Source organism: Protopterus annectens, chromosome 4.part1 (assembly GCF_019279795.1).
Source record: "Protopterus annectens isolate FY-2018-M chromosome 4.part1, PAN1.0, whole genome shotgun sequence".
NCBI classification, from domain to species: Eukaryota; Metazoa; Chordata; order Ceratodontiformes; family Protopteridae; genus Protopterus; species Protopterus annectens.
This window is the reverse complement of record NC_056734.1, coordinates 438,906,267-438,920,892: the sequence shown is the minus strand read 5'-3', so window position 1 is coordinate 438,920,892 and position 14,626 is coordinate 438,906,267. Positions and strand designations below refer to the sequence as shown.

The window sequence follows — 14,626 nt, the reverse complement described above, 5'->3', positions numbered from 1 at the left end:
AATGCTCAGGTCCCAGAAGATTAAAGATCAGCAAAACTCATGATTGCAATGTTTCTACAACACAGAGATAAATCCCCTAGAAAAGTAAAGGGTTTTATTCAATGCTCGTTTTCTTACGTAGGCACCTGAACACCAGTTCTAGACCTGTCAAGACTAAACTCCTTTCTAAAAGTGCTAAATTTCAAGATATTTACCTTGCAGACCCTATAACCCTGTTAACATTCCAATACTCTGATAGTCTTCCTTGCTTTAAAAGTCCACCTTTGCCTGATCCCATGACAGAGAGAAATGGTGCCCAATTTACAATCCAAATTATATTAGTGGCCCCAGCATTGAAGGAACTAGGCATGAAAAAAAAAAAAAAGGAGCAAGAGGCATGGCCTGTTCACTTCACCTGGGTAGGTGGTGGGAGGGTCACATGCACACCAAGGTACACAAAGTGGTGAGAGTTCCCTTGTGGATATCCGAGAAACTACCATCAAGCGCTTTTGAAATGGCGTGGAGCTACCTAAGAGGAGGAAATACCTCTGGTTGGCCAACTGCATGTCCCCTTCCCCAGTACTTTGCTGGGTGCATGTGAGGATATAGGGGGAAAACCCACAAAATAGTCTGAACCACCCCATAATGACTGATCTCCATCCTGGTCCACCCTTATCTTGGTGATGGGGAATGAATGAGCTTATTGTCTGTCAATCAACCCCCTCCCAACCAGTCAGTGACAGTAAAAAAGATGCCTACATGCACATCCTTGACCTTGAATGCTACCTCAGGTTCTTTGCATGGAGCTGGCATTATTTACTTGCATCATTGTTCATCTACTATGAACAGGGAGATTACAAAATGCCTGACTCTAGTAATTGCTTTCTGCAGACTCAAGGGCATCCATATTTCCCATACTTGGGTGAATGCTTCATCCAGGCAGCCTCTCAGGAGATAAACATGGCCTTGTCATTCAATCATGAATCTCCTCCACAATCTAGGATTCACCTTCAGACACAAAACATTCACCCTGACACCTTTGCAAAGTATAATCTTTCTGGGATCTATTCTAAAAGATCATATCTTTGAGGCTACAGAGTATTCTGTTGCATAGTTGCCAAACACTTAGAGCAAGACGTCTGGGCAAAGCTGAAAATTACTGGTGGTGGTGGTGGGGGGGGGGGGCAAAAGCTCCAAAATAAAGACCAGTTTTAAATATTGCTCTTATAAACTTAGAAAGTTGCTAGAACAATGGTTTTGTGTCAGCATGCATTTTCTGAAGGATATAAAGATTGAAACGCATTATGGGACTTGAATTCTCAAGGATTTGCCAAAACAGCAGAAATTAGACAAATCAGTTGAAAAACGTGCTGTGTCCCACCATATGTTCAGTTCATCTCACCATGAGAACCACCAGCTGGATCATTATGTTATTAACACACTGTTGTCATACATTGCTATTCAAAACAGGAGAAATCAGTTTCCTATATTCACAAACATGTTACTTAAATCTGTTAAGAGCATTAACATACTCAAACTCCTAATAGGACATCCTACAAAATTACAAATTAATGTTACCAGTGCTTGTAAACACATATCTGCTATCAATGCTGAGAAAAATAAGACTGTCATAGTATTACACCTTTAGAGTTCTGAACTATTTGCATCTGCAAATAGATTCCATTGTCATACAGCAAATTAAGATCTATGTTATACATGAGACTAAATGCAACAGCGTTTACTGCTTCTTGTGTATGTGGTGCTTACTGATGATCTAGTTGCAAAGTTGCATCATAAATTTGTTGAGCATCATCTGGTTGCCTACATCAGATTCTTGATGAAAAGGGTATCAATATCAAAATTACCCCCCAAAACACTAACCTTTAATAAGTACTGCAGGCAGCTCTTCACTTATTTGTTTAGTTATCCCCAAGAAATGCCACGGATCAATATTGCCATTGGGAAAGACTATCCGGCTGCTCTTAATGCTATAGCCACCATAGTTTTCATTGGTTTGTTGGACTGCATTGGTAACTGTAATACAATCAAACTCTGCTCCATACACATCTAAGCACTGCTGCAGGTGATACCTGTGTGAAGCAAATGACAAGAAATCAAAGTCGTCCTTCAAACACATTTTGAAATTCACTTTGCTGCTCCTCTGACTAAATTTCGAAGTGCATTAGTCAATGAAATGTTGACAACTTCCATTACAACATACAAAGTACAATTCTCTAGGATACTTACCACAACAGTACATTTCCCAGGTAAGCTCACCAAAGTAAACAATTACTTTTACCCACCTTGTGCTTCTCACCTGGCTACAGTTATTAGTTGTGTCCTCACACCTATGAAAGCCTACAATGATCTCATGGCCAGCATTTCACATAACCCTGGCTGATGCACAAGGTGCGGATTTGTGTTGTTAGGGTTGCTGGGTACTTAAGATCTTTACAAAAATCAGCAGTAAGAAAGCATCCTTTAGTGTATTCAAAAAAAACCTGCACAGAACATAACAAAATGGTTATAATGAAACTACGTAAAATATTCTTGGGCGAAGGCAGCTTTACTGCTACAATGACCTCTCCTCACATACACTACTGCATTCATCCAATAATTACTGCAATAAGAAATATCTAGCAAAGCTAGTCTTCTGTGTGATACCTTAAGCCTCTTGCATTAGAGGCCTCATGGGATATATGCAAATCACCCTTTAAGGAGATCAGGTGTTTCATCTAAATGGCAATTCTGAATGTCCGTGACTTTTACTTTCATTTTTAAGTCTATTTATGGACAATTTCAGGCCATTAAAGCCAAACCCCTCTAGTTGTGGACATGCATGTTTCTGCCTTCTTATGACATCATCAGCACAGGATAAGAGGAATGTTTGACCTTTGGAAATGTTTCCAATTAATAAGGTTCTCCTATGGGAGATACCTTAATATGAAGGAACTGCTTAATAGACCACTTTGGAATAATGAATCTATTAAGGTAGGCATGTATATTTGTGGGAGATATAAGGTTTGTAAAAAAAATCTGTCAGGCACTTCAATTAATGGCAAGAAATTTGAAAACAGATTTTTCTTGCAATTCGTGCAGAGTTGTGTATATAACACACTGTGGATGCAACCCAAACAAGTGATACATTGGTCAAACTAAGAGGGCAGTAAATGTTCAAATTCAACATTTGGGAGACATCAGAAATCAGAATTTTAGTCCAGTGGGAGAACATTTTTGCAAGTTACATGGGGGTAATAATACATTTTTTTAATGTACTTGCCAGCCCTTATAATATTAAGGTGGTGGTGATCTAAAGTATAGGCTACATATCTTGGAAAGCAGATTAATTTTAAACTATGGTACTTTATACCCGAGGGATCTAAATTTGGAGGCAAATATGACTGTATAAATGTTGTCATGATATCTTGACAATTTTATATTGTTGATACATTTGATGTGTAGCAGGATTATTTGAATAGTCCCTTTAATATTTAAACGTATATAATTATATAATTATTTAATTGGATAATGATGAGGTGTTTCAAATGGTTCACTTGGTATAAAAATATGTTGGTGCATCTTGTTAATTATCCTTGAAGGTGATATGCCGAGGTACCAGATGCTTGTTTGATATGAATAAACAGCCAACATCATCTGTGGATTGCTTTTTGTTTTTTTTATTATACTAGTATTGTTCAGTTTTTTGTGGTCAATATTAATAGCTTACCATTTTTAATGCAATATAGGCAATTTATTCCTCAAGGGCAACAGGCACTTTATTTAGATGAAACAATGAAATATAAAGTTGTTTGCATATTGCTAGCAACAAGCTCTTTAGTTACTTACATATCTCTTTAATGTGGAATTAGATGACTTTTCCTTTTGCAGAGATTGTGCATATTTACTGATAGTGGTGGATTGCTGTTATGATGGAAATGTTCTGAATTGGGGTACTGGGCAGTTTTGCCATTATTGCTTTATGCATTTTTTTCACTGCTTACTGGAAAAATGTTCAAAACAAATTTAAAACGCACAAGTGTGCTGTATTATACAAGGAATATAATTTAATACAATAAGGAAGTTGCATCAAAGAACACATGTATGTTTCGCTTCCGTGTTAAAGGGGCCTATGATTTGAACAGCCGAAAGGAAATCTTTATCCACCACTGGCCAGATGCATTTTCTTTGAATGTAGGTTTCCATGCTGTTTCAATGAATGAGAGTTTCAAGGGCAGAAAAGTTTTAATGCCAAGTCTATTTTCATTTTTCATTGCGAGACTGTATTGCTTTGTTTAGCAGATGTCTGTTAGTGTTTGTTATAAATATAAAAGTTTTAAATGAAATCCAAATCATTGTAAAAGTAAAGCAGTATGCACACTCAAGTGTTTACGGTAAATGGGGCAAAATAGCTATGTAATGGGACACTGGAATGGCTGCAAGGGTGAAGGGCTGTGTATGGGGGGGGGCAATCAGCCATGATTTTGTGATGGGGAAGGGTGGCAAAACAGACAGCTCTGGGCAGCACAAACTCTAGCTACACCACAGATTAGTAGGCCATGAATGACTTTTGGAGGTCCTAGCAAATTATAATATTCTTTTGCTAAGATTAGAATGTTGCCTACCATTAAATGTCCTACTTTTACCATAAAACCCAAGTGGGTCACCAAAAACAAAATCCTAAGGTAATGAGGCTCATCTTCTCCCTTCCCAGTGAAGATCATTGCTACACATTTAAAAAAAATGGTTATTTAATACAGGGTCTGGGCCCGGCTGGGGCCATAGTTTGGTTGTCTGTTCTTCAGTTTGAATTTGAAAGTCAGTATCCCACAATCCCATTGGAGTAGGTGGAGTTGCATAATTATGTATGCAAATTTTATGTTAATCAGCGTACAGATTTGTACCTATTTTCATGGGCCTTTGTTCAGATTTTTGATGTTTACAGGTTGAGAGGTATGGTGGATGCTCTTTTTAAAGCGTGATACAGCAATTGTGCTGATGGCTAGAATGAAGACAAATATAGAAGCTGCTAAATATATTATATACTCTGCAAACTTGACTGTTTCTAAGAAAATGCTCAGATTTCTCTTTGAATTTAGGTACCAAAAAGTGGACTTGCTGAGCAGACATGTTTAGAGATGTTTTTCAGAATCTGAAAATAGTATCAGAATAAGAGATTCCAAGTTAAAGAAAAAAATTCTCTTCTGTGGTTAACACTATTCTGATTTTTTTTTTTTTTTATTTGCATGTCAAGGATTTTCTGATTGCAAGATGTGAAGATATGTGAAGGCTGTCAGCCTAGGATTCTGTCATTTGTAAATATTAATATAAGCCACAGGCTTGTTCTCTTAAATGTGAAAAGAATGTATTGGATGTTGAACTGCAAAAACTTAACAGTGCACTCTGCTGTAAGAAAGCTAAGTCAAGCATTTGACTGTTTTGATCACAGGGTTTGGAGGCATGGTGTCTGAACCAGCAAATTATTTCTATTGTTTTGAGACTAGAGTCAATTGCTAGAGTTTACATACATGTCTTTAATTGCTGTAGTTTCCTGACCAGGTGCAAGCTTACTAAGAAATATTAATGTAGAGTTTGTTAGCCTGGGAAACCAGAAAATTGTTAAGAATGATGTAATCTATAATAAGTTGAGCAAGATGTATTAGCAATTTAAAGGACTTTACCTAAAAAAGACCATGGTAAATGCAGTAAAAGGCAGCCAATACTATAAACACTCCTGCAGTTCAGGTTAGATGGATATTCAGGCAATAAAGACTTCCTTAAAAATCCAAGAATTCCTTTATTCGCACATACACTTTGGAATAAGCACTTTCATCTTGTTTGACAAGACTTAATCAGATTCAAATGAGTCAGGTTTTCCAGCACATTTATATATCCCCAGGAAATGACGTAATCAACCACTAATTAAAAAATTCATAAGGAGTTATCTAAAAGCTTTAAAAATATACAAACAAAATCATAACATACTTGTACTTCACTTCAACCCCTGACCAAACTAAAAATAATCAACCGTTCAAATGTTTAATTACTGTTGTGAATTTTAAAATGAAAGCATTTCAAATTCCTCTAAGAATTTGATAAATTTTGAAAAAAGTGTATTCCTATAAAACATCTGTAAATGTAGTTTATCAGCCGTATCACTTTATGTCCTGACGTCTAATGTTGGCTTAAGAGAAATAAAATCATTAAGACCTTGGGGGCTGCTGGCATTCAATTTTAACTGCCAAATTGCTTCCTTTTCTTCCAACAGGAGCTTTATGTTGCCTCCCCTAGGGTTAATATGCACCTTTCTAAGATGGCAAATCTGAACATGTAACATGCATTACTTTTTTCCAAGTGCCTATACAAGGCATTGGTTCTATTTTGCTTCTTAATATCATAATTATGCTAGTTTATTCTACTTTAGGGATCTGTCAGTTTTCCCGACATATGACGAGCAAGTCAAGCACATAGCCAAATAAACTGCACTTTTAGTAGTGCAATTTCCTGTTTGGAAAGTAATCTTAGTCTTATTCATGTTGTCCACCAGTACGTCACTTTTTTCATAAATGTACCCACATTGATTGCAAGATCCACATTTTCTTGTACCGTGGTTGTTTGTTTTCTTCCTATACTTGGTATTCTCTAAGCTAATTTTTAGATTGCTTCTAGTTTTGTATACGAAAGTTGGACTATTCCCTAAAACGTTAATTATGTCCGCATCTCCCCTCAAAGCATTCCATTTCTTAATTATATCTTTGATCATTGGCGAATAAGGGGAATACTTCAATACCATAGCTCTGGCAAAGTTGCCATATTTTTTCCTTTCCACAACTGAACTTAGCCCAACTCTTAGTAGTGGTTTGTATAACGTACCCCATTGAGAAAAATATAGTCTATAGTTTTTTACTAATTTTGGGGGGTACTCCCTTTCTAAAAACATTCCTCCCACTACATTAAGCTCATTAAAAAGTCTGAGTATGTTGATGTCATGCGGGCTACCCTGATACATTGCCCTTTCAATATACTTTTGCACAAAAGGGTGACCGCTAATAAACTCCAGTGTTACTAAATGTGGGCTTGTAGTATATTTTAGAATTAAAACCTGCTGTACCATGTGAGATATAACAATCCAATTAAGGTAATCCTACCTTATCATAAGTAAATTTAAAATGGGGGCAAAATAAATACATTATGAACTTATTCATATCCTTTGCATCTCCTGCCCACAAAATAAAAACATCTAAAAAACATACATAGTTTAATTTTTAATCACTATTGAACACATTTATATTCCTATTCAGTTAAGACTAAGTTGGTAAAAATGGGGGTGCATGAAGCCCCTATTGCAACCCCCTTAATTTGCTTGAAATATTCGCCTTCTTAGTAAATAAAGTTATTTTCTAATACCATAGTCAAGAACTCAAGAATAATCAATATCTTGTCATTATCTAAATTGGAAAACCTTAATATTGTTTGATGGAATAAGTCAAGCCCTTCTTCCTTTGGTATAGAATTAAATAAATCCACCACGTCGATGGTAATAAATGTTAATCTTTGTCCCAAAGTTCTTCTTTCAGTCTACCTAAAAAAATCCCAAGAATCTTGGTGTGTGGGATATTGGTGTAAATATTCAACCAACTGTCAAGCACTACGACGAAAGGGAATATTTTCGACATACTTCCGGAGACAATTGGTCGAAATGGTGGCTGTATAACATCCTTATGAACTTTGGCCACTCCAAATGTGGCGGCTAACACCAGATACTTTATTTTAAGAAAATTGTAAATATCAAGGGTTATTTGATCCAGTAAGTACCCCTCTAACCATGAATCAATGCATCTATAAACTATATTAACCTTATTCAGGGATATAGCTTCATATACTTGAGTATTATTCAAAATTTCGTACATCTTATTCATGTATTCTAGTTGGTCAAATAATACTGTACCTCTTCCTTTGTCTAGTTTCATAACTAATAGAGGAGTCATTACATAACTTTTGAAATAATTCCCACTCAGATTTATTAAGGTTAAAACATTCTTTTGTTCCCTTTTGTCAGTGTGAACTTTATGCAAGTCTTCAGTGATTAATTTGTCTACTGTTAAAGAGTGGGATGCAAAGGAGGCATGCATGTACTTTTTTTCTTTAACTTAGTAGGAATTTCACAATCCTTATCTTTAAACTGAGTAGCTAAATTAAGTTTCCTAATGTATAATTTAGCTTCAATAAGATAATCTACCAAGTCAAGGTTAACTGTGGGTATATATTTCATCCCCTTTTAAAAATAGGGATGAATGTTCCTTTGTAACTTCATTAGCTGTGTAATTAAAAATCCTAACATTTTTAAAACAACTTAATTCCATTTAATTACCTCCATGTGTTGTTCATTTGATATTGCCTTAACAGGGGCACCCTTTGGTCCTGCCAGTGGCTTCTCACCTGACCTGGATCCCAATATTCCCTATCTGTATCCCCTGAAGTTGGTGTTCTTGCCATCCTGAAAATTTTTGTTTATACTCCTGTTTTTGTTGTCTCCTATGATTTTTATATCTTATTATACCATGTGTTCTTTTCCTTAACATGTCCTTCGGGTTTGGTTTGCAATTCTTCTACATAATTTAATTTGTTAGATTTCCATGTATATGCATTCTTATCCTTGTACGGTTTTGTATCCCTACTTATTTTCTTTTCCTTCCTTCTAAAAAGTGCAGTATTGTGTTTATTAACTTAATACAACTGTCTATTGTAAAACTTGTGTTTATTAACTTAATACAACTGTCTATTGTAAAATTCTTTCCACTCTTCAAGGAGCAAATTATGTGTTATCCTCATTTAATAGTTTGGCTTCAGCCAGTAACTTACTAAGCTTTGTGTCATTATGTTTAATCAACAGTTGCATAAAACTACATCCAAAATTGTCAGTATTAAAATCACTAATGACCTCATCCGTTACATCTATACCCATAGGTTCCTTAAAAAAATCTAAGTCCCTTTGGTACAATTCGAGATTCTATACATTTTTCATAGTAGGCATTATCTATTTGTAAACACTCGATATTACAATTTCTTTTCCATATACACAATTTTTTTCTTTAAGAGTGCCCTTAAACTCATTAGGAGCACCATACATCTGCATATTCATGTCTTTACCGGAACCTGAAGCGTTCCCGGTACCAAAAGTAAAGTGCAAGTCTGTCAATACAGTGCAGTGTCTTTCATTGAAGCGCTCATTAACGTTCATACCTGCTGAACCTTTAGTGAGAGTGCTGTACGACAGCAGCGTATGCTCATTTAGGCACGGTCTTTTTTGGCTTTGCTCCATTACGGAGATACTCTTCATCTGTTGTAGTTTCTTGGCCTTCGCCTAACAAGACAGTAACAGTCTCTGTATGCCCCAGCTTACTCAGTTTTGGAAAACCGCCTCCATGGCTCACTCGTCCCTCAGCAGTCTCTGACACTTCCTGGTAATGTTTCAATTTGGATAAAGGGTTCAGAAAGTCTCTGCGATTGGCTCATTTCTATGAGCCTGGTAAGCTCACCCTTAATCTGTAGCTCAGAGTGGAGTCTATTAAATTCGTTACATTGAACTGGTGAGAAAGATGAAGGGATCTCATCTAAAGAATCCATCCCTCCCCAAAGAAACGGTTAATAAAAACAAATACCTAAAAAGACCACGGTAAATGCAGTAAAAGGCAGCCAGTAGTATACACACTCCTGCAGTTCAGGTTAGATGGATATTCAGACAACAGACTCCCTTAAAATTCCAAAAATCCCTTTATTTGCACAGACTTTGGGATAAACACTTTCATCTCGTTTGACAAGACTTCATCAGATTCAAATGCATGTTTTCCAGCACATTTATATAGCCTCAGGAAATAATGTAGTCAACCACTTTAATTAAAAAATTCATAAGGAGTTATCTAAAAGCTTTAAAAATATACAAACAAAATCATAACATACTTATAGTTCACATCAACCCCTAACCAAACTAAAAATAAACAGTTCAAATGTTTAATTACTGTTGTGAATTGTAAAATTAATGCATTTTAAATTCCTCTTAGTATTTGATGCATTTTGAAAAACAGTGTATTCCCATAAAACATCTGTAAATGTAGTTTAGTCATAACATTATGTCCTAACTTCTAATATTGGCTTAAGAGAAAGACCCAGGGGGCTGCTGGCATTCAATTTTAACTGCCAAATTGCTTCCTTTTCTTCCAACAGGATAATGTACACCTGTTTTAAGATGGCAAATCTGAATGTATGACATGCATTACTTTTTTCGAAGTGCCTATACAAGGCATTGGTTCTATTTTTCTTCTTAATATCATAATTATGCTTGTATATTCTACATTTTAGGGATATGTCAGTTTTCCCGACATAATAGGATGAGCAAGTCAAGCACAGCCAAATAAACTATACTTTTAGTAGTGTAATTTCCTGTTTGGAAAGTAATCTTAGTCTTGATAATGTTGTACACCAGTACTTCACTTTTTTCATAAATGTACCCACATTGATTGCAAGATCCACATTTTCTTGTACCTTGGTTTCTGGTTTTCTTCCTGTACTTGGTATTCTCTAAGCTAATTTTTATATTTTTTCCAGTTTTGTATACGAAAGTCAGACTATTCCCTAACAAGTTATTTATGTCCACATCTCCCCTCAAAACATTCTAATTCTTAATTATAATATTTTTGATCACTGACGAATAAGGGGAATAATTCAATACCGTGAATTTAAAGGATTTTCTCAGAGAGGGTTTTGCATTCATCTTCAAAACTGACCACTCACCAGCACTTTCCTTGCTCTGTCTGTATGTGCTCTGTCTGTATGCAAGTAGGATCTTAGACTTTAGTGTCTCTCCAAGAAATAGATAGAAAATAAGCGGTTTTCTATATTTATACCAGACTATTCTACAGTATTGTTTTAAGCATTTTCCTGCCATCTCTGAACTCTTGACTAGCACTGTGTTGAATTGTGGACATTTGTTTTATTAAATATGTTCAAACCTTACAACTGTGGCTGTTTTGTGTAGAGGTAATTTAAGCTCTAGAGTATATTACATGTATATAGTGATACTGTACAAAGCCACTCCAAATAAGCCTTGCTGCTCAGTCACACTTACCATTTGGATAATAATATTGCATAGTAATTGGACACAGTTTGGTAAGGGCCTTTTAAGTAGCTGATAAGCAAGGGTCCTGGTGGCAGTGATTACTACCTTATAGCCTGGGAGGAAGGGGCATAGCTAGTGAACCTGTGCCAGCCTTCCCCAAGAGTGCGTGCGCGAATCGTCGTGTGTTCGCGGTTGCGCGCAAATCGTGTGTGTCGCGGCGCCGCGCGTGTCTGTGCGACGTACGCGTGTGTGCGCGTGCGCGGCGCGTGTGCGTGCGCGGTTGCGCGTAATCGCGTGTCTGTGCGGTTGCACGTAAATCGTGCGTGTCTGTGCGGTTGCACGTAAATCGTGCGTGTCTGTGCGGTTGCACGTAAATCGTGCGTGTCTGTGCGGTTGCACGTAAATCGTGCGTGTCTGCGCGGTTGCACGTAAATCGTGCGTGTGCGCGTGGCGCCGCGCGTGTGCAGCGCGCGTCGCGTGTCTGTGCGCGCGCAAATCGCGCGTTGCGCGCGCGTGTGCGGCGCGTGCGCGTGCGCGTGTGCGGCGCGGCACGCGTGTGCGTGTCGCGCGCGTGCGCGTCGCGTGTCTGGCGGTTGCGCGTTGCGTGTGCGCGCGCACGTGCGCGCGAGCGGTGTGCGACGCGCGCGGCGTGTGTGCGCGCGCGGCGCTGCGCGTGCGCGTGTGCGCGCGCGCGGTGCGTGGCGCACGTAGCGTGTGGCGCGTGTGTGTGTGCGTGGCGCGCAGCGCGTGTGTGTGTGAGCGCGTGTGTGTGTGTGTGAGCGCGTGTGTGTGTGTGTGAGCGCGTGTGTGTGTGAGCGCGTGTGTGTGTGTGAGCGCGTGTGTGTGTGTGTGTGAGCGCGCGCGTGTGTGTGTGCGCGTGTGTGTGTGTGCGCGCGTGTGTGTGAGCGCGTGCGCGTGTGTGTGAGCGCGTGCGCGTGTGTGTGTGAGCGCGTGTGTCAGCTACTTGGGCAGGGACATGAAGCACTGGTTGGACAGAGAGAGTGCTATTAGGACTTGGCTTGGGACCCTGGCTAAGGACTCCACTCTATAGCTGTGCCATTGGGAGTCTTATTGTGGATCTGGAGAGAAAGGGAGAAACCAGCCCCAGACTGACTGACCTCTGTGTGCTCTCAAGGGAAATTGTACTTTGTGTGTGTATTTGTTAACCTTCTCAATGTGGATGCTCCTCACTGGTGTTAAGTGGTGAGGACTGAAGCTCCTTGATTACTGGGCCAATGCACAGGCATCACACAAGACATTAAAAGCACAGATGAAGAAACAGGATAAGCTGCAGTACAGACATGAGGTTTAACAAGCTTAGGAGAGAAAGTTAGAACTCCGTGAAAACAATGCAATAAATGAGATATAGTTATAAAGAACAATATTAATAAGGCAGGAAAAAAAGTTTCTCCTGTGTTGGCCAGAGTGTTGAAAGAAGAAACTTGCATAAAATTTGAAAGGAGGACACTATGTAGGAGAGAAGTATCACTAGACATGGAGAAATGTATACCGTAGGAAAAATTAGAGAAGGAACGGTCCTTTAAGAATTATTAAAATTACATAGGAAACATAAGGATATGGCAAACAAAACGTTTTAAAAATCAGAGAGAAATGGGTAACAGCAGTGAGAAGTAGAGGCCACAAAGACATGCTTGCAAGCAGAGCGTTCTGAGAAGTTACATCACATAGGGAAATGTCCAGATTTTCAGAATGCCCAGATTTTTTTTTGGTCTGTTCTTCAAAATTTGTGGTTTTCTGGCAAATTACTGAGGATTGAAGTTCTATGACATACATTGAGTTTCAGACTCCATATCCTTTAGAAAATGCACAAATCCTGTTACTCTGGTAACAGTCTAGGATTATAAAAGCAATATTTAAAATCTGCCCAGCCCCGCATTATTTTAGGCTTTGCCCAGATTTCTTCCACTAAGATGTTGACAGGGTGGCATGTCATTGCTATGGCTAGGCTTGCCACCTTTTTCAAATCTCAAAAGTGGGGCCTTTATTGTAACATTCTGTAAGACAAACCATATCCACAATCTGTGCAAAGGACTGCAATTCACATTTTGCCAAAATAAAAACTCTCTATTGTAAAAAATGGAGTGGTTTTTGCTGTTACACATATTAGGGTATTTCAGGTATAAAATATTTTCATGCAACTATTAGAGGAAATTTAAAAAATATTTTTTGTCCTAAAGATCTCAGAACATTTGCCATTTTTTTTGCAGGACACAATGTCCCAAAATGGGACTTTGCCACTTAAACAGGGACAGGTGGTTATCCTGGCTATAGCTCACTGTACTCAAAATTGCTCAGCATCTATGGGCATGCCATAGCTCTCAATCTCTCAGCACAAAACATCTGGACAAAGATGGGGAGATAAGCCCAAAAAATAGGGACAAATTTTAAATATTGCTCTTGTAAACTTAAAGTTGCTAGAATAAAAGGATATGAATTCTGAAACTAAAATGCCTGTAATTTAGGGAATTCAGTCTGTACCGTTTTGCAGGAACAGACCCAACATACAAGGCAAAAATCTGGACAACTGAGTGGTATTGGGCATGCACTATGGAGAATCTAGGTCTTAAAACCAAACACCATTGCCTAAAGATAATGGCTCTACATGCAGCACTCTGCTCTCTAACAGAGAAAGCAAATGGACCCATAGGGCTATCCATCAATGTGAGGGACAGTTAGAATTAAAAAGTGATGCTCAGCTATGTTCAATCCAAGGTTTTATTTTTTGCAAGAAGGTCTCATTAGGATGTGAAGACAGCAACCCAGGATGTGGGACATGGCTATGTGAGAATTTTGTTTTTATAAAAGGGAGTAGAGTCTTCAGAGTCACCAACTTAATTTACAGACTATCAAATTTGATAAATGCAGAAGTGGTCTTGAGTTCATCCTTTTTAATCACTAGAAATAGTCTGAAATGCCAAACTACATCTTGGTTGTAGAGATACTTTCCTTTTAGTAAATTATTCATCCACTACTGAAACGTGTACTTGATGTAGAAGTATCTGTGGAGCAAGCTGCACTCGAGAGTTCTGAATAAACTAATGCATAAATCACACTAGTATTGATTTTTTAGAAAATGGTAGTCTGTGGTTACTGCCAGTTATGCAGAAAAATGACGGGAATTTTCTTTCTAAGGGTATCAGAAAAGGTGAAGGTGTTAAAGGCAAGTCTGCAGTCATTTAAACATCTGATTGCATTTACCTTTTTTGTTGAATTGATGTAACAAGTTCGCATTTCATTTAAATTGCTTTTGTTGATGATTTTTCAATAAAGTTTTTTTTTTGTATGTAAAACCTGCTAATCAGTAGGCAGTACAGACATTTCCTTAGACTGTTTTACCTTTCTTTGGGAAAAAGGTCATCAGGTTGACCAAAAATACTGCATAGCTAAAAATGTAGTGCTTAGATCAACTTCACTGTATATAGCCATGCAAGATTACTAACATAGCTGCCTTTGATGAAGCACCAATAGCATCATATGCAAGGTCCCACAGCGCCATGTTGATATGGCATGGCC

At 38.1% G+C, this 14,626-nt stretch overlaps 1 protein-coding gene across 1 annotated transcript in view; it reads right to left on the bottom strand.

The window, feature by feature from the left end:
* The window catches only part of LOC122800905 (putative serine protease K12H4.7), a gene marked incomplete in the record, with an annotated part of 685,243 nt that overhangs the window by 297,149 nt on the left and 373,468 nt on the right, over positions 1-14,626 (bottom strand). Inside the window, 1 exon segment of the mRNA XM_044070248.1 lies at positions 1,861-2,069. Within this exon segment, the coding sequence (XP_043926183.1) occupies positions 1,861-2,069 (209 nt within the window).